The sequence below is a fragment of the Meles meles genome, chromosome 18 (genome assembly GCF_922984935.1).
Source record: "Meles meles chromosome 18, mMelMel3.1 paternal haplotype, whole genome shotgun sequence".
NCBI classification, from domain to species: Eukaryota; Metazoa; Chordata; class Mammalia; order Carnivora; family Mustelidae; genus Meles; species Meles meles.
This window is the reverse complement of record NC_060083.1, coordinates 11,106,635-11,126,102: the sequence shown is the minus strand read 5'-3', so window position 1 is coordinate 11,126,102 and position 19,468 is coordinate 11,106,635. Positions and strand designations below refer to the sequence as shown.

Here is a 19,468-nt window from a genome sequence, read left to right as displayed (position 1 = left end):
TGGGTTTCCGTGGACGCCTCACTCCCCAGCAGGACGGGTCAAATCAGTGGCTGCTGCTGATCCATCCTCCAGCCCCCACCGGTCAGGGTGGGACCGGGGTTCTCCCGGCCACCGGCTCCCCCCTAGGTGGGGCCCAAATGCCCCTCACCAACAAACAAAGGACACCTACGGTCTCTCAGCATTTAGGAGATGGCAAGGGTTTAGGAGCTCTGTGCGGAACCGGACAAAGGCCAGATCTGTGGTCACCCCTGGGGTGATGCGGAGGGAGTCCCCTGGGGGAGGGATGCGGAGGGAGTCCCCTGGGGAGGGAGCCTGGGATCTGGAGGATGGAGGACTGAGGTCAGTCCCGGAGGGCGGGGCAGCAGCGGGAGGGGAGCAGGCCTCTGAGCGGGGCAGGGCGCAGTCAGGGGTCTCGTGGAGAACGGTGCTGGGGCCTGGGGCGAGCCTGCTGGTTGCCGGTGCAGGAGGGAGGTGGGGCGGGTGGAGCCTTGCATGGGGTGAGAGTTTCGTGGGGTGTGGGGGCCACGGAGAGACGCCACGGTTCTGGGAGTCACAGAGGCCATCCTCAGAACAGGCATGTCTTCGGGGGCTAGAGAGCACGCCCGGTGGGGAAGGGCTGCGTGGAGAGCAGCGGGCACAATGCGCAGAGTGGGTGGAAGGGGCCCCAGCCAAGCCCCTGAGAGTCCTGGGGTCTTGGGTCCTGCTGGGTCCTGCCAGGTCCTGGGGCTCCCGGCCCCCCTGAGTGTCCCAGGTGGGCGAGTGGGCCCCACGCCCCAGACAGAGGGAGCCAGGCAGCCCGGGCTGACCTGGAGCCCTGCTCCCTCGCTGTCCGTCAGGTGATGCGCTACGAGACCGTGACTGTCAAGGAGAGTGTGGGCCTGGACCCCACGGCGCTGAGCCCCGCCAAGCCCCGGGAGAAGTGGCTCCGTAAGAGGACCCAGGTCAAGCTGCGGGTGCGTGCACGGTGGCCGCCAGGAGTGGGGGCGCGGGGGCCTGGGCTCCAGGGGCGGCTGGTGGGAGGGGGAGATGCTGGCTCCGGAGGAGTCGCTGGAGGTCCGGCCTCCGTAGGTGTGACCTGAGTCAGAGTGCTGCCCACAATCGTGGGGCTTGCCCCCTGAGCATGGCCTGCTGTGGTACTCGCCATGACAGAGGGAGAGGAAGAAGACGGAGCAAGGACTCTCGGGCCAGGCCACGCAGGGCTTGGTGAGCAAGAGTCGCCTCTGCGGGGTGTTGAAGTATGGATAGGAGTTTGGGAGGCATAAATGCACGTGCTGACTCGGCCAACCGTCCTCGAGTGTGGGCGTGGCCACCGTGTCCCCTGTGGTGGGGAGCATGGGGGCCTGGGGCAGAGCCCCTGCCCTGGTGGGCCCCTCAAGTCTGGTGGGAACATCGGCTGTGCACCCTGAGAACGGTCCTGAGGCAGGAGGTGATCGGCGCTGCGTGGACCTGCCGTTTTTGTGGAACACATGTATTGAGCCAGAGCCACGTTTGACACCACATGTACACCTGCGCGGCTCCGTGGACCTTGGCGAGGTCACCGATGTGTGCAGACCTCACTGTCGTCCGTTCTGGAACACACTCATGGCCTCGGGGGCCGACCCCTTGCTTGTGCCCCTCAGCTCACCGCCACCCCCGGCGCTGCTGTCTGTCAACTTGCCGGCCTCCACGTGTGGGTCACGCAGCGTGCCCTCGTCCGTGTCTGGCTTCTCTTGCGGGGCGTCCGGGTTCCAGGCGCCTCTGTGGCTGAGCAGGCGGCCGAGCGGTCTCCCTCGCAGGGACACATCTCTTGACCTGTTCGCCGGCTGCCGGGCGTTCTGGGGCTCCCTTTTGTCTGCTGGGAGCGATGCTGCTGGCCTTCGGTGGATACGTGTTCTCACTCTGGGGGTGCAGGCCCAGCAGGGAAGGGCGGCTCGGAGCGGCAGCTCCGTCTGTCAGCGGCAGACCATCTGTCTGTCCATGGGAGGAGGTGGCGAGCTTCTCCGAGGACGCTGCACAGTTTTGCACCCTGTGGGGTGGGGGGCAGCGAGGAGGGGTCCCGCCGCCAAGGCGAGTGTGCCTGGAGTCTCCTGGCGGTGCGGCTCTGCGTTCCCCAGTGACTGGTGGTTTGGGCATCTTCCATGCGTTTATTTGCACGATCGACTCTTCCCCCTCGGGTGTTCTTGGGGGGCCTGTGGCGACTGTGTCTAGATCAGGATCCTGACTGCTTCCTCCCCGCATGCCCGGCACCCAGCTCAGGGACCAATGCCCGCGGGGGGCCTGCCACTGAATTGCATGCAGACCTCGTCGGTGGGGAGAGTCGTCTGCGGGGGCTTCCTGGCGAGGTGCTGGTGCTGGGCTGGCCTTTGGGCCACGCAGTTGGGGCTCTGGGGTGAGCCACGGCTGGGCCAGAAGCAGCGGGACATGCGCTGGAAGGTTCATGCGGGGTCAGCTGAGGATCAGGACTGCATCCCCAGGCGCGAAAAGTCCACGGTGCTTTCCGAAGAGGGTTGGAGGGGAGCCCGGGCAGGTCTGGGGAGAGCTCTGGAGGGGGACGGTCATCGGCTTGAGGGATTCAGGTCTGGGAGCATGGTCGGGCGTGGTGGGTGGGCTGGGAGACCTTGGAGCCGGAGGGTGAGCAGAAGCCACGAGTGCAAGGATGGGGACGGCGGGAGGTCACAGACGAGATGACTCAGTGTCCAGAATGCCCCGGAGCGTGGTGGAGACTCCTGCGGCCTCCTCACGCGATGGCCTCCTCATGCGCTCCCTCTACTCTGGCCCATCCCCTGTCCCAGTAAATGGCTGCAGGATGTGAGCTGGGACCCGGGAAGGAGGACAGTCAGGGGACCGGCCACTGCCATGCAGGATGGTCAGGAGCAGAGCGAGCTCGTCTGTCCCTGGAGACAGCGTTGGGGTCCATAGACCTGTTTCTCGAGGGTCCCATGGTACCCGGCTCAGAAGGTCTGCCGGGAAGGCGTGGTGCAGCAGAGACACGCCCCCCCTTCGGCCGTCCCAGGGACGGTGTCGGGAAGAAGCCGGCCCTGGCTGAGCCCACTTATGTTCCTCCAGAACGTGACTGCAAACCACCGGGCCAACGACGTGATCGCGGCCGAGGACGGCCCCCAGGTCCTGGTAGGGCGCTTCATGTACGGGCCTCTTGACATGGTGGCCCTGACCGGAGAGAAGGTACGGGGTCTGCGCTGTCCCTCATGGGCGGCATGTGGCAGGAGGGGCGGGGGCTGGTGGGGGGGGGTTGCTGGCTGCCTGTCGGGGGAGGTGGGAGCCGGGAGAAGGTAGGATCTCGGTGGATCTGAGAGGAGGGCGGGGCGCTAGGCGGAGAGGGCCTCAGGTGGAGAGCTCCTGGCCAGGCCCTGGGCCCTGGGCCCTCCCCACCCCGGCCTTCAGGGAGTCCCCAACCCCCGCCCTGGGCAGGTGGACATCCTGGTGATGGCGGAGCCGTCCTCGGGCCGCTGGGTGCACCTGGACACCGAGATCACCAACGGCAGTGGCCGGATCACATACAGCGTGCCACGGCCCCGGCGCCTGGGGGTCGGCGTCTATCCTGTGAAGATGGTTGTCAGGTGAGACGCCGGCTCGTCCCCACGGCCCTGCCAGCTGGGCCGTCTGGAGGTGGAGGCCTCGGGGCGCCCTCCCGCGGGCCCGTGCCTGTCCGTGGGGAGAGAGGAGGACGGACGGGGCCGCCAGCCAGCTTCCTCCCGACCCCGGCCCCAGACTGAGCTCTGACCCCAGCTGCAGGCTGACCTCGGGCCTCAGGCTAACAGCTGACTCGGACGCACGGCTGACCGCAGGCAGGTGCCTTGTAGGGGCGACCAGACCTTCGCGATGAGCTACCTCACGGTGCTGCCCCGGGGCATGGAGTGCGTGGTGTTCAGCATTGATGGGTCCTTTGCCGCCAGCGTGTCCATCATGGGAAGTGACCCCAAGGTCCGGCCGGGCGCAGTGGATGTTGTCCGGTGAGTGCTGCCTCCGTGCAAGGGGGTGTCCTGCCGTCAGGGGCGGTAGCCCACAGCCCGGGGAGATGGCCGCGTGTTCTCTGGGCTGGGAAGTCCTGGTCTCAAGGACTCAGGGTCCCCTGGAAATGCCCTGCCGCTCGCGGGCCCCAGCTCCCCTCTCCCTTGCCGCGTCCACCCATCGGTGCAGCGGATCAGGCCTGGCCTCCAGGCTTCCGTCCCAGTCAGCATGGTCCAGACACGATCGGAGTATTTGGAGTGTGTCTGGCTGCAAGAAAGGGCTCTGTGTTTAGCAGCCCAAAATAATCGTTCACATTCCATTTCTCGTGGTTCTCTGGGTTGCCTGGGCTCTGCCGGGATGTTGTCACATGTCCCCGTGACTCGCAGCCAGGTGGCTATCTGGGCTGGGGTTCGTCTGTGGCCCCCCTGGGCTGGAGTCCCACGTGGCTTCTGTACTCACATGAGCTCCTGTTCCTTGGCGGGGCTCGCTTGCTTTCTGTCCACGTGGCTGGTCTCCTCAACACTGGGGGAAGCTACAAGCCTTCTTATGACCCAGCCTTGGGAGTCACGGTGACCTTCCCAGTGTGGTCTGTGGGTTGTACGTAGGGGCAGGGTCCACCCGGACTCACGTGGCAGGGACCACGTGCAGGTACGCACACGGGACATGTGGCTCCCTGGGGGCCACCTCTCGAGTCCAGCAAACGCACGGCTCCAAGTGAAGTCAACAGTAGACACTCTCCTGCTGGGCTGGTGCTGCTTGGGAAGCTGGGAAGGCTTCCTGGAGGAGGGGGCCCTGAAAGGCAGGGGGATGCGGAGGAGAGGAGGAGGGGAAGCCACAGAGGCTGCCCAGGGGACTGGTCGGCCACAGAGCACAAGGGTTATGGGCTAGAGCACTGCCTTGTATGTGGCAAGGGGGGATGGACGCTTCGGGGCAGAGCGCTGGGTGTCCCAGGTGCGCAGAGGAGGGAGACCTTGGGACACGACACAGGGAGCCAACGGAGCAGTAGGGGTAGGTGTGTGAAGCCACAGCAGGGTTAGCCAGGAAGCCGCCCCATGGCACACACTGCGCCCGCATGCCTCTCTAGGCGCGTCTGGGACTGGTCCCTGTCGGCCAAAGGACAGCCCCCTGGGGCACTGTCCACTCATGCCCCCCCGTACAGATGGACACTGGGGTCCTGGGGGACTGCGCAGGCTGGGCTGGAGTTGGGGTGCTGTGAGCGAGGGCAGAGAAGCTAGCTGAGGGGGGTGGTTGGGTCAGACCCTGCTGGAAGGAGATGACGCACTCAGGGATGGGAAGGGGAGAACACGGGGACAGTGGGGGACAGCAGGGCAGGCAGAGCTGGCTTGTCTCCACTAGGAAAAGTGAGTGCCATCAGAGGCCCCTGGGAGAAGGGGACAGGAGCAGAGGGGGCAGCAGTGGGGGTCAGCTTGGTTGTGGGCTTGTGGTGCCTGTGGGCCATCTGGGATATGTCCGGGACTCTGGGGCTCAGCTTCCTGTGACTCTGGAATCCTTCCCCCTGGTTCTCCTGGGGTCTCCTCAGGAAGGCTGTGGGGTGCGGGTGGGGACTGGGGGCTGCTGGGGACTGCGGGGGCTGCAGGTTGGAGGTGGGACAGCAGGTGGGAGGGTGGGTGGGGGCTGGGGGCTGCAGGTGGGGGGTGGGGGCTGGGAGGGCTGGGGGCCACAGTCGGGTGTGTAGGGGCTGCAGGCTGTGGGGTCTGGCCCGGGCAGAGGCGGGTGGGGAGCGTGGCGGCTGCAGGCTCCGGGGCTGGACCTATGTGCCATGCGCCCGCAGGCACTGGCAGGACCTGGGCTATCTGATTCTGTACATTACGGGCCGGCCGGACATGCAGAAGCAGCGGGTGGTGTCCTGGCTGTCCCAGCACAACTTTCCCCAGGGCATGATCTTCTTCTCCGATGGGCTCGTGCACGACCCCCTGCGGCAGAAGGCCATCTTCCTGCGTAACCTCGTGCAGGAGGTGAGTCCCCGCGGCCGGAGAGGGGCGACACCCCAGACGCTGCCGCGCGCTCCTTCCCTCCGCCCTCCGCCTGCAGCCCGCGCCTGGGTGCGGAGCGCATCCGTGAACCTCGCCGCGAGCCCGCACAGCTCGGCGCGGTGGGTGCTGTCCGCGGGGGCCCATGAGGACAGCGAGACTCCCTGATGGTTGGTGACTCGCCCACAATCCCAGAGTCCCACGTTTCCACCTTTATCTCCTGCCCCCAAGCCTGAACTCTTGTCTCCATGCCTGGTTACTCATTCAGTGGACACCTCAGTGGCTGCTTTGCTCCGTCTGGGTCCTGCTTCGGGCCACCGAGCTCTGATCTCCTCCCTGCACTGTGAGCCAGGGTGGTCCTCATGGTGGGACTCAGGCCCCAGCACAGCGTCCCCGGGGAGCCCCTTAGACAGGAGCTCGCTCTGCCTCCCCCTCCTGCATCAGACACAGCACACGGGGCCCATTCTGTACTCGGAGAGACCCTGATGGAGAGCGGCCCAGGGCTCAGGGTACCCACAGCCTCTGTCTATGGACCTGGACCTAAGAATGGTTTCCGTAGTTTTCAGTGGTTAGGGGGAAATCCCAAGGGGAATCACGGTTCATGATGTGACGAGGACGGGAAACGCAGATTTCGGCGCCCGTAAACACTGTTGTAGTCAAGTGCGGCTGCGTCCCTTGCTTACGCGGTGCTCACGCTGGGCACAAGTGTGCAGAGCCTACGACACTTACTGTCTGGGCTTTCACAACCAAGTCTGCCAGTTCCTGATCCAGAGGAAAAAAGACAGGTAAACTGACAGCCTCGTGGTCCACGATGAGCACAGGCCTCTCGGCAAGGAGGACGGATGTGGCTTTGCCTGGGGAGGGCAGAGAGGATTTCTAGGAGGCGGCACATTTTGAGCTGAGTCCTGAAGCGAGAGTGTGAATTTGCTGAAGAAACAGCCTGTGCAAAGGCACTGAGGTAGACAGGAGCCTAAGATGTTCTCAGAGGCTCTTGTGTACAGGGTCAGGCCCAGATCAAGCAGGACCAGAGGCCGGGAGGTCACCAGAGGTCTGAAGGTCATCAGGAGCCTTAAAACCCTTGCAAACCAGGCCGACCATAAACTGCTGAGGGGAATGGGGAGCCATGGAAGGGTCAAAAGCCAGGCAGCGGCAGTGACTGAAGCATTGCAGAAAGTTCCCTTCACGGTCAGACAAACAAGAGGTGGGGAGGCCAACAAGGGCGAGGATGACCCGAATCCAGGGGGTGGCCGTGGGCTGGAGAGGACAGCAGGGACTGTCAGGGACTCTGGCAGGGGAAGGGTCTGGTCCCAGTGGTGGTTGGGTGGGGGTGCATCCCTGCTGGCAAGAGCAGGTCTGAGCAGGGGTGGGGCCAGACGGGGCACCCCTCCCAGCTGAGGAAGCCCCTCACTGGTTCATAGCTGGGGCACAGGTGGGGTACAGTCCTCCCCAGGGCTGGTGGCAGCCAGGGTGGGGGGGTGGGACTTGGGCAGAGTTTTTCTGGGGGCGGCAGGAAGAGGATGTGGTACCAGAGCTGCGCGGTCCCCTCGCCCCTGGAAGCTGGAAGGTGGACCCTGGAGCTGTTCTGGGGGACGGTGTGAGGGGAGGACGAGGGGCCCAGGCCCATGAGGGGTGAAGCTGTGAGTGACTGGGAGGAAAGCGGGGGCAGAGTGGGGTTGGGACCTTCAGAGCCCAGAGAGGCAGTTCTGGGTTTGGTGCTGGAGGCCACTGTCCTTGAAGAAGGCAGGGTGGAGGCCCAGGCAGTCAGTGGGCTGTCCCCAGCCATGGTGGGACCAGTGTGGGGACTCAAAGCGAGCAGTGTGAGGGCGAGTGTCTCCCGGGGTGGCCAGACCTGGAGCCGGTGAACAGTGCAGTCCGGGCTCCTGTGGACGGCACAGGTTGGGGGTCAGGGACCAGATAGCACGGGCCTGCAGTCCTGGCCCCACGTCCCCTAATGCCCTGTCCAGTGGGGTCTGCAGAGCTGTGGTCCCGACTTCCCCAGGAGCTGGCCTAGGGTGCAGGGCGGGCAGGACCGGGCGGCTCTGCAGGGGCGCGCCCTGGCGCGAGGTGAAGCCGCCTGGCCTGTGTTTCAGTGTTTCATCAGAATCAGTGCGGCCTACGGCTCCACCAAGGACATCTCCGTCTACAGCGTGCTGGGGCTGCCACCCTCCCAGATCTTCATCGTAGGCCGGCCGGCCAAGAAGTACCAGACCCAGTGCCAGGTGGGGTGGCTGGGCGGGGCGGCTGGGCGGGGCCTGCGGGAGCCGGTTGGGGCATCCTAGACCGCTAATGCTTTTCTCTGGTCCCTAGTCCTTCATTCATTCCGCTCGCGCTAGTGGGTACGTGCTCGGGACCAGGCGCCGTGTGGGGCACAGGGGGTGGACTCAGGTGTCCCCTCATCCAGTCCAGCGGGGCAGAGGGAACATAGAGGCCTAATGCATGACAAGGAACACGGGGTGGTGGCCCCCCAGGAAGGAACAGCTAAGACGGGGGTGAGGTTGGTTCTCGGGAATTTGAAGGACTTGTTCAGGAAGGGCTTGGGGTCCGAGGAGCACTGGCTGCAGAGGTTGGGGGTGACACCAGGAGCCCCAGCTTCCAGGGGATGCAGGGCCTGGCTCAGCCTCTTTCTGGCGCTGGTCAGCAGGTGGGTGCTGCCCTCCCAGGGACCGAGAGCAGGTCGGAGAAGGAGGGGACTGAAGGGAAGGTGATGATCCCCTGGAACGTGGGGTGTGACGGCGACCAGCAGATGTGGGCCAGGGACGGCACCCCCAGGGTGGGAACCAGGTCAGAGACAGTGCCCCACGCAGAGGGGGAACCGAGGCGGGCTTCTCTGGCTCTGATGCACACACCCGTCCTGGGGGCTTGCCCCATGCAGATTTGGACTCTGGAGTCCCGGTGGGGCTGGAGACTCTGCCTGCTATGGTCCTGCGGCTGCTGCTGGTCTGCAGACCACTTTCTGGGGAGCTGGGGTCTGAGGACCCGGTGGGGGGATGGGCTAGAAGGCCACTATGGGGGCCAAGACCCGACAGAGGTCCGTGGGATAGGGGCTGGGTGATGGGACAACCTTGTGTTTGGGGGATTCGGTGGCACGCGACAAGGATGGGGGCCTCCCCCCGATCCCGATCAAGAATCCGGAGCTCTGGTGCGCCCCACGGGTGCAGATGGAAGGGCTCGGAGGTCGAAGCCCAGGCAGGGTGGTGAGCTCCCTGTTCCCACCAGGCTCCACGGCGAAGCTGGAGACCGTGCTAGGGCGTGCAGGGTGACACGGGCGGTGGCAGCACGGGGCCCCTCCCGCCTGACGCCTGCCCCCTGTCCGCCCCTGCAGTTTCTGAGCGAGGGCTACGCCGCGCACCTGGCGGCGCTGGAGGCCGGCCACCGCTCGCGCCCCAAGAAGAACAACTCGCGAATGGTCCTGCGCAAGGGCAGCTTCGGCCTGCACGCCCAGCCTGAGTTCCTGCGCAAGCGGAACCACCTGCGCCGCACCATGTCCGTGCAGCAGCCCGACCCGCCCGCCAACCCCAAGCCTGAGCGGGCGCAGAGCCAGCCCGAGTCCGACAAGGACCACGAGCGGCCCCTGGCCGCGCTCACCTGGGCACGCGGGCCCCCCAAGTTCGAGTCGGTGCCCTGAGGGCCGGGCTGTGTGCAGAGCAGGGGGACCCTGCCGGCTGCCTGCGGGCTGGGAGGGGCTGCTGCTCCCCGAGACGGGCCTTTTCCCGCTTTTTCCCTCCCGTGTCTGTCCAGCAGTGTCCGACCAGAGCGGGGAGGGACCCTGTCGCGCCCGGGGGTGCTTCCCGGGCCACAAGGGGGAGATCCCAGGGTCTGTGTGCAGCTGTGGCTGCCTCCCTTGCGGTGCCCGTGACCGCAAGCCTGGGTCAGGGCTGGTGTGGGTGTGATCCTGGGGAGCTAGCCTGCCTGGAGCAGGAGGGTTGGAAGGAGTTGACCATCCTGCTGGGTTCCCAAGGCTTTGGAGGTGCCGGGCAGGGAGGGGAGAAGCCCCCAGACCGGGGACCAGTGGCCCCTGGCAGGCACGGCTTTCTGGCTGCCTGCTGGAGGGGTGAGTGGCGCCATCCTCCTTGTCGCATCCCGGGTCACCGTCTTGGGCCTCCTGGCTTTCCTGGGGCCAAGTGGCCACTTTCTGGGAGTGAGAGGATACCCCTGGGTCCTCCTGTGTTTGCAGTGTCTGCCCAGGGCCTTGGGGGGTCGGAGTCTGGTGCTGACGGTCTGTCCTCCTGCGGCTGTCCATTGTCCCCGTCTTGTCCTCGGTACTGTTACCATTCTCCTGTGCCCCATGAGGACAGTCATTCCTCTTCCCAGGGCCCTGCCTGGCGCCCTCCCCCGTGAGGCTGCAGCCATGAGCTCTGGCCCAGCTGGTCTGGCTGTGAGACCTGGAGCCCACTGCTCGCCCTCTCTGGGCCTGCCTTCCATATGGGATTGGGTGGGTCTCCCTGCTGAGACTGGTGTGGGTTTCTGATTCCTGGGCTTTCTTGCACTTGGAACTACACAAAGCCTGGTGTGCCCCTTACACGCAGCCTGAGGGGGGCTCTGGGGCCCCTTGCAGGCTCCGAGCACCCCACCAGTTCACAGGAAGCCCCTGGGAGGGGGATGGGGACAGGAACCTGGGAAGGGCTCCCTGCTCCACCGGGTAGCTTGCTTTCCACTGCTGCCCAAACCATGTGTCCCAGGAACAGGGACATGGCCCCAAGGGCACTGATCTGACTCGCCCTCCCCACCTCTGCTCAGACTGATTCTTCCTCTTGGCTCCTGGAGGGCACAGAGCTGAGACCCAGGCATTCTGGGGGTCATGTGATTTTGGCTCAAACTGTTGTATTCTCTTTGCTTCCGCCTGCCACTCCGCTGGGTTTGGTGCCCTTACCCTCCTGGCTCATCCCCTGAGGTTGGCAGGGCTTGGCTCCCAGAGTGGGGGGGCCCCTCAGAGCCTGCCCGAGGTATCCTGCTGCGAGCCCCTGCAGGGGGCCTGGGTCTCCTGCACCCCAGCTGCTGTCCCCATGGGCGGCCGTGGCCTGCTTCGGGGCACCCTCTGGCCGCCCTGGAGCTGGCTCAGCTCCTCCAGACAGGGCTGTGCCCTGCCGGGCTGCCCCGGAGCCTAGACGTCTGTGTCCGCAGCAGGCACCCACGTGGGCCCCGTGTCGCTTCCGCTCGGCGTCTACCTCTTACAGCTCCCGCGTGGCCGGCGTTCTCCCTGACAGCGGCTGCTGGTGGGGAGAGCTGGCACCCCCCTGTGAATTGCGGGGGGGGCAAAGCAGGCCTCCCGCTGGGGCCGGAGGGGGCCGGTTCCCAGCCCCCATCCCCCGAGCTCCTGGACGCTATTCTCTTCCAGCGCTGCAGGGGTGCAGGGGCGCGGTCCTCCCGCAGGGTGTCCTCCCCCGGCCAGCCCCCAGCCTCGGGCAGCTCCCGCTCTGGCCCTGCCGCCCGGCGGTCCGCGGGGGCCACCCCTCCGTCCACATTCCATCCGTGGGGCGCTCCGCGAGGCCGCTTCCACCCTTTCCAGAGCACGCGCTGGCGGAGCCCGGGCAGCCGGCCCCACTCCCCGACGTGCGTCCTCTTCGCGGAACTACTGATGTGGGTGATACAGTCGTTCCGGGAGCTCGGCCTTCTCTGCATTGCGACCCCCGGGCTGGAAGCCAGAGAGGCGGAGACAGAGACCGCCGCGCCAGGACCCCGCAGGGAAACTGCATCCCGTGAGCGGGGTTCCGAGGGCAGGTCTGGAGCTGGGATGGGGGACCGGGCAGGAGCCCACCCCCCTCCTGTCGCCAGCTCGGAGGACTCGCGCCGGCGACGCTGAAGCCGGGGCGCAGGCGCAGTGGGGTTCTGCGCCGGAGGCTCCCCTGCTTTCCCCGCGACTCCAGCCCACACGCGCCCCGTGGACCAGCGTCCTGTTCTGTTGCGTCCATCCACTCCAATCGGAGAGGAAAAAAGCACCCCGTGGTGCTGTTGTCTGGAGGGGGGCCCTGCCTCTCCCCGGAGCCGTTCTGCGACCCCGGTGTGGCTGTTTTCCAGAGAACCCTTCCAGTCCCCGGTGCGCTCGCTCCCGGGGGGCCGGGCGCCCCTCTTCCCGCCTGACCAAAGCTCCTCGTCTCTCCTGTGGCATGTTTGTTCTTCCCGACCCAGGGGCTGTCCTTGCCGCCGCGCTGCCTGCCGCCCTCCTCCGCGCCCTCTTCCTGCAGGGGGCGCGGGGTGCGCCCTGCCGACCCGCTCTCGGGCATCGTGGGTTTTCTTTGGACGTTCTCGCGACTCCTCCCTGAGGCTCCACAGAACACTTGTTTCAAGAAGCCGACTCTTCCTGCGTGCGGGTGAATGGCCTCCTGTCTGGGCGCGGGGCGGGGAAGAGCAGGTGTGGACCCCGCATGCCGGAGGTGGCTGGGGCTTGGGCTCCCGTAAGCAGGGAGACCCTCGTCCTACCACCTGGGAGCCGAGTCTGCGCCCCGACGTGTCCTGCAGGCAGAGTGCGGTGCCCATTTGTAAAAGAAAGCCAGACACTGGACCTGGTGGCAGCAGGTGCCGAGATGGCACTGGTTCTGCTCCGATGACCCCGCCCAGCCTTGGTGCCCGCGCCCCTGGGCGCCCGGACCTCGGAGGAGCCTCGCGACTTGACCCCGCCTTAAATAACCAATGTCCCCCGATTCCGATTCCCGGGGTTTGGGTGCCACGTGCTCTGGAAACCTATTCTCTTCGGCTCCGCCAAAAGAAACCACCCCTCTCTCCCTCCCTCCTTCTAGGCTTGGGGGAGCTTTCGTAAAAATCACAGCTAGGGTCAGGTCCCCGAGCAGCAGTGAGGCCTGGCCTGGTCCTGCTCTTGGGGCCGGGCAGGAACGTGGAGTCTGACCTCACCCTCGCTGGGACAAAGAACAGCCAGTGACACCAAGGAGGGGCAGGACAGGAACAGCCCGCTCGCGGGGACCCCCACCCTGGGACCCCACTGTCCATTTCTATTTGTTTACTCCGCCAGGGGCAGCCTGTCTGACCTTGTCTGTGGCCTGGCTGTTCCTCAGTGTGTGAGTCAGTGTTACCCATGCGGGATGGTTCTGTGCTGAAAACGGTTTCTCCCACTCCTCATGGCTGCCTTGTACAAATCCGTTAGAGAACATGTAAAATATCAGATTTCTAACCAGACCCACGCCTAGCACTAAGGAGTTCAATGATTTTTACAAACTGGTCTTGATTTTGATGTGAGCTGGTTTTTAACTCTCGAATGTTGTCACCGAAATAAAAACCTGATTTGCCTTTAAGGTGTTCTTGGTCCTGAGCAAAGCTGAGGGACCATTTCTGTTCCTCGCTCCCCGTCCCCCGAGCTGGGGGTCGGCAGCTTGGCCTGGGGAGGATGAGGGGAGCCCAGCCCCGCTGCCCTGAGTGGGGTGTGCATGTGTGTGTGTGACACAGAGAACAGACGTCACAGAGGCAGAGTCTTTATTATGAAAAAGCATCGTTATCTCCAGAGAAATCAACTGGTAGTTTGAGTAAAATGACAAAGGCAGATTTCTTAAATAATTTGCCGACAGCAGAAATGGCCACTGACCAGTGCTACCCCTCCCCGCACACTCATGGTACCCTGTGCTGCGGATAAATAGGGATCTGTTGGCCCAGGGGCTCGGGGCTCGGGGGAGGGGTTGGCATGGGGACGGGAGCCAGGGTCCCTGGAACTGGGCAGTCCAGGGGCTGATTCCTCAAAGGTCCACCTCCTGGGCGCACAGCTCAGGGACCCCCAGGACCTCTGCTGCCCGGGCTTCCCATTGTAGACGTGGCCACAAAATGTGGGGTGAGTTTCCAAGCCCAAAAGTGGAGGGGAGTGAACCACCCCAGCCTCTCCCCACGAGACTCTCAGGCTGGGGCGGGCGGTCAAGGGCAGAACCAGATGTGGCCAGGTCAGGAGCAGGGCACCCCCCAGCAGCCTCTACCTAGGTCATTGTTAGCAGTGGCCCCTGGGCCGTCCTTGGGAGCTCGGGGGACACACGGACCCTGGCATGAGGGCACGGTGGTCGGATGTGGCTTGCTTCCCACAATACACAGTTCCCTTCATGCGCCCTCTGTACTCAGAGCAGGGAAGTGGGGGCGCCGTGATCGTCCCCCCGGAACCAGGAGCTGGAAGGTGGCCGGTATGCTCTGCTAGTGACAGGGTCGGTGAGGTCAGCGGCTCTGGCTCCAGGCAGGCGGGAAGCCTCGCACACTCCTGGCTCTGCTGAGCTCATCAGCTCTGTGGGTTTTTCCAGAAAAGGCTCTGTTCGTGCACTTGTTTGTGCGTGAGGAGGAAGAGGAGGAGGAGGAGGAGAGCCCAGGGAAGATGTCTGGGAGGAAGGCATTGCCTGCAGGCACGTCCTTAGTCACGGATGAGAGAAACGGTCATGTCCGTCATGTCGCTGCTGAAGATGAGAAGGCGGGAGAGACAGAGGCCGATGGGGCCGCGGGCTCGGAGGGGACCTCCCGCCACGTACCGGAGCTGTCTGGGTCCCACCCAGGAGCCCATCATGGCCATTGTATGAATGGGGGACTGGCCCCAAGCTGGGGCAGCTGCAGACCCAAGGCTTGCCTCCAGGGCCCTGAGCAGACAGACCAGAAACTCCACAGGCAGGCAGGAGAGGGCAGCCATGGGGAATGCCGGAGGAAGGGCGGGTCTTTCCTGGCCTGGGGGGTTCCAGGTGATGGACAAACATGGCACCAGGGCCCTACATGTTTTGTCCCTCTCACGTTAGAGATGAGCAGAGGGAGGCCCAGTGAGGGGCAGGGGTAGGCCAGGGTCACACAGCAGGACAGAACCAGGGGCAAAGAGGTCCCCCAGAAATGCCGGCTCACCTCTCTTCTGCCGCAATGGCCTCATCTAGCTCTTGGGACAGCTGCTGGAGATGCTGAAGTCCTGCTCCCACAGGCTCTAGGTCACTGTCAGACTCGCTGAAAGAGGGAAAAGCCACTCTGGCGACCTGTGGGAACCTGAAACGGGCCCCTCCCAAGCCACTCTGGACTGGGGTGATGTCCAGGGGGCTGGAACACCCTGTCCCAGACCCCCCCCCCCCAGGAATGACACAGGTGCAGCTTGGAGCACCTGGCAGAGAACAGAGGCGCAAGGCCCAGGTCAAGGGCAGGTGACCTTGCAGACAGGTCAGCCCTGCCGTTGCCCCCATGGAACGGAGCCTCGGCCTCCAGGTGCCGTCTAGACTTGCTTTGGGCTCATCTGGCTCGTATGTTTGACAAATAGGGAAACTGAGGCCCTGGAGGACCTCCCGAGGCCCCTGGCTGGCAGGGGGTGGAGGTGGGGAACGCGGCTGCTGGCAGCTCCGGGTGCCCCTGGCAGCCGCAGGAGGGGGCCCAGCTCACGTCAGGGGGCCCCAGCACTGCCCCTCTTACCTGGGGGAGCAGAGGGGCTCTGTGGAGGAGTAGGGGCTGCGGAGGGCCGCCTCCCTCCTGGACCGCCGCAGGGGGTAGGTGCGTGGGCCCCCACGGGCAGAGAGTCGGGGACCGTCCCTCTCCCATGGGTCCAGGGCCGTGTAGGCAGGGGCAGCTCCAGACAGCCGGGGGCCCTTCTGTGCCCCTTTCCTCCTCCTCCTGGCTGTCACCTGGGTTTCCACCAGCCACTTGGTACCACTGTGGCAGGACTCCTGGATTCTCTGTGGCGGATGCAGGGAGAGGTGAGCATGACCATTGCCAAGGGGCACTCTCCCGAGAGCCGCGACGGGACTTCCCACCCCGCGGCCTGCCAGCGGCCGCAGACACCGGCAGCTCAGGGGACTGGGGGAGGGGTGTGGACGAGCCCCTGGGAAACGGGTCCCGATCTGCCGCAGCCACAGGGAGTGAGTCCGCATTCACCCAAGTCCCTTCCAGGGCCCATAATGCCCCTGACTCTCCCAACAAGGCCCAGAGACCGGGCCTGCCCCTCCCCCCCAGGACCGGCCCCTGGTCTCACCCAGCAGTTCATGCTGTGCATGGGTGCAGTCCTCTCCGGGCCGGCTGACAGGACACCCAAGGGCTCGGAAGCCGTCTGGGGCTCCTCACTACCTACAGCAGTGAGCCTGAGCTCCAAGGTCTCTCGGACCCGCCCGGCTCCTCTCTACCAGAACGTCTGCCCCAGCAGAGCCAGAGGCCAGAGGTCAGAATGAGACCCGAGTTCCATATGGCAGGTGGTGTGGCCGAGGGCCGACCATCTCATTTTCTGTCTCCGAGCCCTGAGGGACAAATCCATGCTGGAGCTCCTACAGACCAGACTAACGCTTGGCTCAGGACCTCTCAGTGGATGTCTGGGGATTTCGGGTTCCCAGTCAGACCCCAAGAAGACGACCGGCCCCATTCTCTCCTTGGGGGTCGGTCCATCCTCACGGCTTCTGTCCCTCCTGGGTGACACCTTCCCTCATTTTTGGGTGCCCTTCCCAGCCTTGCTCTCCACCCTCTGGCCACACCCAGGCTTCCCCCTAGCTCTGGAGAGGGACTCACACTATGTTGCTTGCCTTATGCCCCCCTCCTGCTGCCCCTCTCCTGGGTGGTTCTGTGGAGTCGCCCATTACACCCTTGCGTGTCATCCCATCACAATGCAGCTCTGGCCTCTTGCCATTGTGGGGCTTGGTTCCTCTGGACTGTGCACCTATTCTCGTCTGCTCTTCCTCCTCACAGCGGCCCTTGGAGGCATCAGCTGTCTGGCGCCACGGAAGCCTGAGCTAATGGACAGGTAACAACGCCGGCCTTACCTGGGACACAGCATCCAGGGCGCTCTTAGCAGAGCGAGCCGCAGCCTGGAGGCCGTGCTGCCCTGGGCCGGGGCTTTCCAGGCGTTTCCAGGAGGGCCCTGCCCCGAGGTTGAGGCTGACGGCTCTCAGAGGCAGCCTCCTCTGAAAGTGTCTGCACAGGGAGCCCAGGGCCCCGCCTGAGGTCTCTGGATGGCCGGCTGCAGGCCGAGGCAGGTTCTCCTCCTCCAGCTGTTCCTGGTCCTGTAGCGGTGTCCGGCGCACTGAGGTCCCCACGCCCGGCCACCCGGAAGCCATCTGCCTGGCCAAGAGACTGTTCTGTCCACCAGAACCTGCGGAGGAGGTCAAAAGTCAGGTCAGCAGGGCAGCCCCCTTACCCTCCCCGGGCCCCACGGATACAAGGCAGCCGGGGCTGGGTGTGGAGGCCCCTGGCAGCTGTGGGTGCGGGAAGGAAGGTGCATCCTGGAAGAGAGGTCAGAGGCGCAGAGGAGGGCGGAGGATAGACAGGCCGCTCCGCCAGTCCTGTGGTCCCTGTCTGCCAGTGTCCACCGCGCCCGTCTTCCATCCAGCCTCCTTTCGGCTCTCTGCCGCAAGCGGGGAGGCAGGACCGGCCCTCGCCGACCTCCCTGGGCCGCGGCCGTGTCTGACGCCCTTTGGCGAACTCGCGGGGGCCCGGGGCGCTCCAGCCGCGTAGCCCCCCCAGCTCTCCGGTCTGAGTCTTGCAGCCCCCGGACGGCCCCGCATGCGCACCCGTCCTGTCCGGAGCCCCCCCGCCCCGTCCGGTCCCGTGGGAACGGAAGCGCCGCCGAGCCCCGGGGCCGCACTCACCCGACAGTCCCCCGCGCCCACCGCACGCCCCGCACGCCCCGCGGGCCGCTCCGCGCCCACCCCGCCGGTTTGAATCTCCGCGCGGGTCCGCCCTCGGCCCGTCCTCGCCGCTGACTGGCTGCGTCCGCGCACCGCGTCCGCGCCCGGGATCCGATTGGCCCCCGCGCTCGGGGGGGGGGGCTGCTGCCCTCCGATTGGCTGACCGCCCGGCTCCCGCGGTGGGGTGCGCAGCCGGGGGCCGCCCCTTTGTCTCCACGGGGGTGGGCGCAGCTGGGGGCCGCCCCTTTGTCTCCGCTGTCCGGCGGCCGCGCGGGGGTGTCTGCCCGGAGCGCTCACGGCTGCCAGCTCCCGCGTGGGTGTGTCCCTCTCCAGCCCTTGCCCTGTGTTCCCCAAACGCGCCCCCGCACTCTGGACCTGGGAGATCCTGGAGGAGGGGCCAGAGCAGGGTACCCGCCCCCCCCCCTCTATCCAGCCCCCCTCAGGGCGAGGCCTTCCCCCATCCCAGCAACTGCACAAGCTCCAAAACTCGCCCTTTGGAACGCCCCTTCCTCTTTCCCGCGACCCCGGGGCCAGGGCGCCCCCCACCCCAGGCTTCCTCACTACGAGCTTCAACCCCCCACCCCCCCACCCCCCCACCCCATAGCTCTGTCGCGGCCATGCAGCGCGTCCTCTCTCCGGCCCGTCTCCGTTGGCTCCCCAGCCCTTCCGCTTAGCTCGGCCCTGGGCCGCGACAGAGCTGGGTGACCCAGGCCTGGGGCTCAGGACCCCCCTTCCCCGCAGCGGGGGGGATGGAGGGATGGGGGGGAGCTGCGCGCCACAGGTGCTGGTGTGCCCCCCGAGCCCTTATGTGATGACCTCACTGGACCCTCAGGGCTGCCTAGGAGTAAATGAGGAAACAGGCTGGGCGAGGTTCGGTGGGCCCCAGTGGCCCTCAGTTAGGGGACCAGGGTCCCTGCGCCCACTCCTCAGATCTAGCGTGTGGGGAGAGACAGGGCGTCCATGAACCGAAGTACCAATAATCAAAGAAAATGACAGTGAAGTCCCCCTGCGTCGTGGCATTTACAGCTGGGGCCTCCATGAGCTAAGGGAGCGGAGAACGTGTTTGAGCGTGTGGGGGGAGACTCCTGGGGAGGGGCCAGCGCCCACAGTCGGACACCCAGCTCACAGATGTGTGAGACAAGTTTCTGGAAACGAGTGGGACTCTGAGCAGTGGGCTGGGGTGTTCTGCTTTGCTGTTTCATTGTCTGACCACGGCTCTGCCTGTCCCTGCCTTCCCCACGTGGAGGCTGAGCTGTGGCCTGTTGGGGACAGGCGTGTGAATGGCACTTAGAGGATTTGATTCCCGCCTTTCCCCAAGGACACAGGAGGGGGAAGGTGAGGGCCCTTACTCTCCGGAAAACTAAACTGGATGTGCTCTGGGCAGACACCCCCGCGCGGCCGCGGGACAGCGGAAAACGTCTCAGCTTGCCCAGGCTGCTCCCTTCTGTGTCCTGCGGTCAGAGGACAGTCCGCGCAGACCCAGCCCTGACCCCAGCCAAGTGCGCTTCCTGCCCTGCGGCCCAAGGAGGAGCTATTTTTATTCGCATTTGGATGACAGCACAGATTTCCAAGGCTGAAGTGGCTGGCCCCACACGGGAGTGCAGAGTCATCAGGAACCGAAATCTTGGGTGTCCGGCTTTGCACCCCAAATGCCTAATCTTTGATCACAGGACTTCCTCAGGGTCAGACGTGAATGGAGGGATGTTTGACCGCCCCCCCCCCCGCCCACGTGGGGCTTTGCATCCCCTCCGTCAGAAGGTCCCCATCTCCGCCAGCCCAGGAGAAAGGAAGGCGGTGTCCACGACAATGAGGAGGAGGAGGAAACGTTTTCTTTTGAATGAGAGACTCTCCCTTGTGGGGAGCAGAGCCGGCCAGGCGGGGGAGGAAAGGGGGGTATCCCTAGGGGGGCAGGCTCTTAGTGAAGCGGTGGCAGGGACAGGGGCAAAGCCATTCCCAGGCAGAGGCTTTCTGGGGTCCAGCCCC

General features: G+C 65.4%; 2 protein-coding genes across 4 annotated transcripts in view; one reads left to right on the top strand and one right to left on the bottom strand.

Annotated features, from left to right (window-relative positions):
* PITPNM3 (PITPNM family member 3) overlaps positions 1 to 13,183 on the top strand; it is a 58,335-nt gene extending 45,152 nt beyond the window's left edge. The window contains exons 14-20 of one of the 2 annotated variants that reach the window (XM_045986464.1): positions 837 to 953; positions 3,046 to 3,162; positions 3,409 to 3,557; positions 3,801 to 3,950; positions 5,741 to 5,924; positions 8,030 to 8,158; positions 9,262 to 13,183. In XM_045986464.1, coding sequence (XP_045842420.1) covers positions 837 to 953; positions 3,046 to 3,162; positions 3,409 to 3,557; positions 3,801 to 3,950; positions 5,741 to 5,924; positions 8,030 to 8,158; positions 9,262 to 9,564 — 1,149 coding nt within the window. In that variant the 3' untranslated portion in view covers positions 9,565 to 13,183. Of the gene's footprint in view, positions 1 to 836; positions 954 to 3,045; positions 3,163 to 3,408; positions 3,558 to 3,785; positions 3,951 to 5,740; positions 5,925 to 8,029; positions 8,159 to 9,261 lie in introns of both variants that reach the window. The other variant, XM_045986463.1, reaches the window with a different exon arrangement.
* A 164-nt stretch (positions 13,184 to 13,347) lies between these two features.
* On the bottom strand, positions 13,348 to 16,931 carry PIMREG (PICALM interacting mitotic regulator). Of its 2 annotated transcripts, none has more exons than XM_045986123.1 (4): positions 16,622 to 16,931; positions 15,291 to 15,550; positions 14,742 to 14,837; positions 13,348 to 14,145 (listed from the first exon to the last, which is right to left on the bottom strand). In XM_045986123.1, the coding sequence occupies exons 1-4, from the start codon at positions 16,913 to 16,915 to the stop codon at positions 14,079 to 14,081; spliced, it is 717 nt and encodes a 238-aa protein (XP_045842079.1). In that variant the 5' UTR covers positions 16,916 to 16,931; the 3' UTR covers positions 13,348 to 14,078. The 2 variants fall into 2 exon arrangements, with proteins under 2 accessions (XP_045842079.1, XP_045842078.1); XM_045986122.1 differs by lacking the exon at positions 13,348 to 14,145 and adding an exon at positions 14,171 to 14,311.
* Between the last annotated feature and the right edge of the window lie 2,537 nt (positions 16,932 to 19,468).

Excerpts from the sequence above, each read along its gene's own strand:
- PIMREG (XM_045986123.1), bottom strand. The coding sequence starts at position 16,915 with ATGGCTTCCGGGTGGCCGGGCGTGGGGACCTCAGTGCGCCGGACACCG. Across the intron at positions 15,551-16,621 it reads CCCTGGATGCTGTGTCCCAG|AGAATCCAGGAGTCCTGCCA; the intron begins GTAAGGCCGGCG and ends CATCCGCCACAG. Across the intron at positions 14,838-15,290 it reads GAGCCCCTCTGCTCCCCCAG|CGAGTCTGACAGTGACCTAG; the intron begins GTAAGAGGGGCA and ends TCCCTCTTTCAG.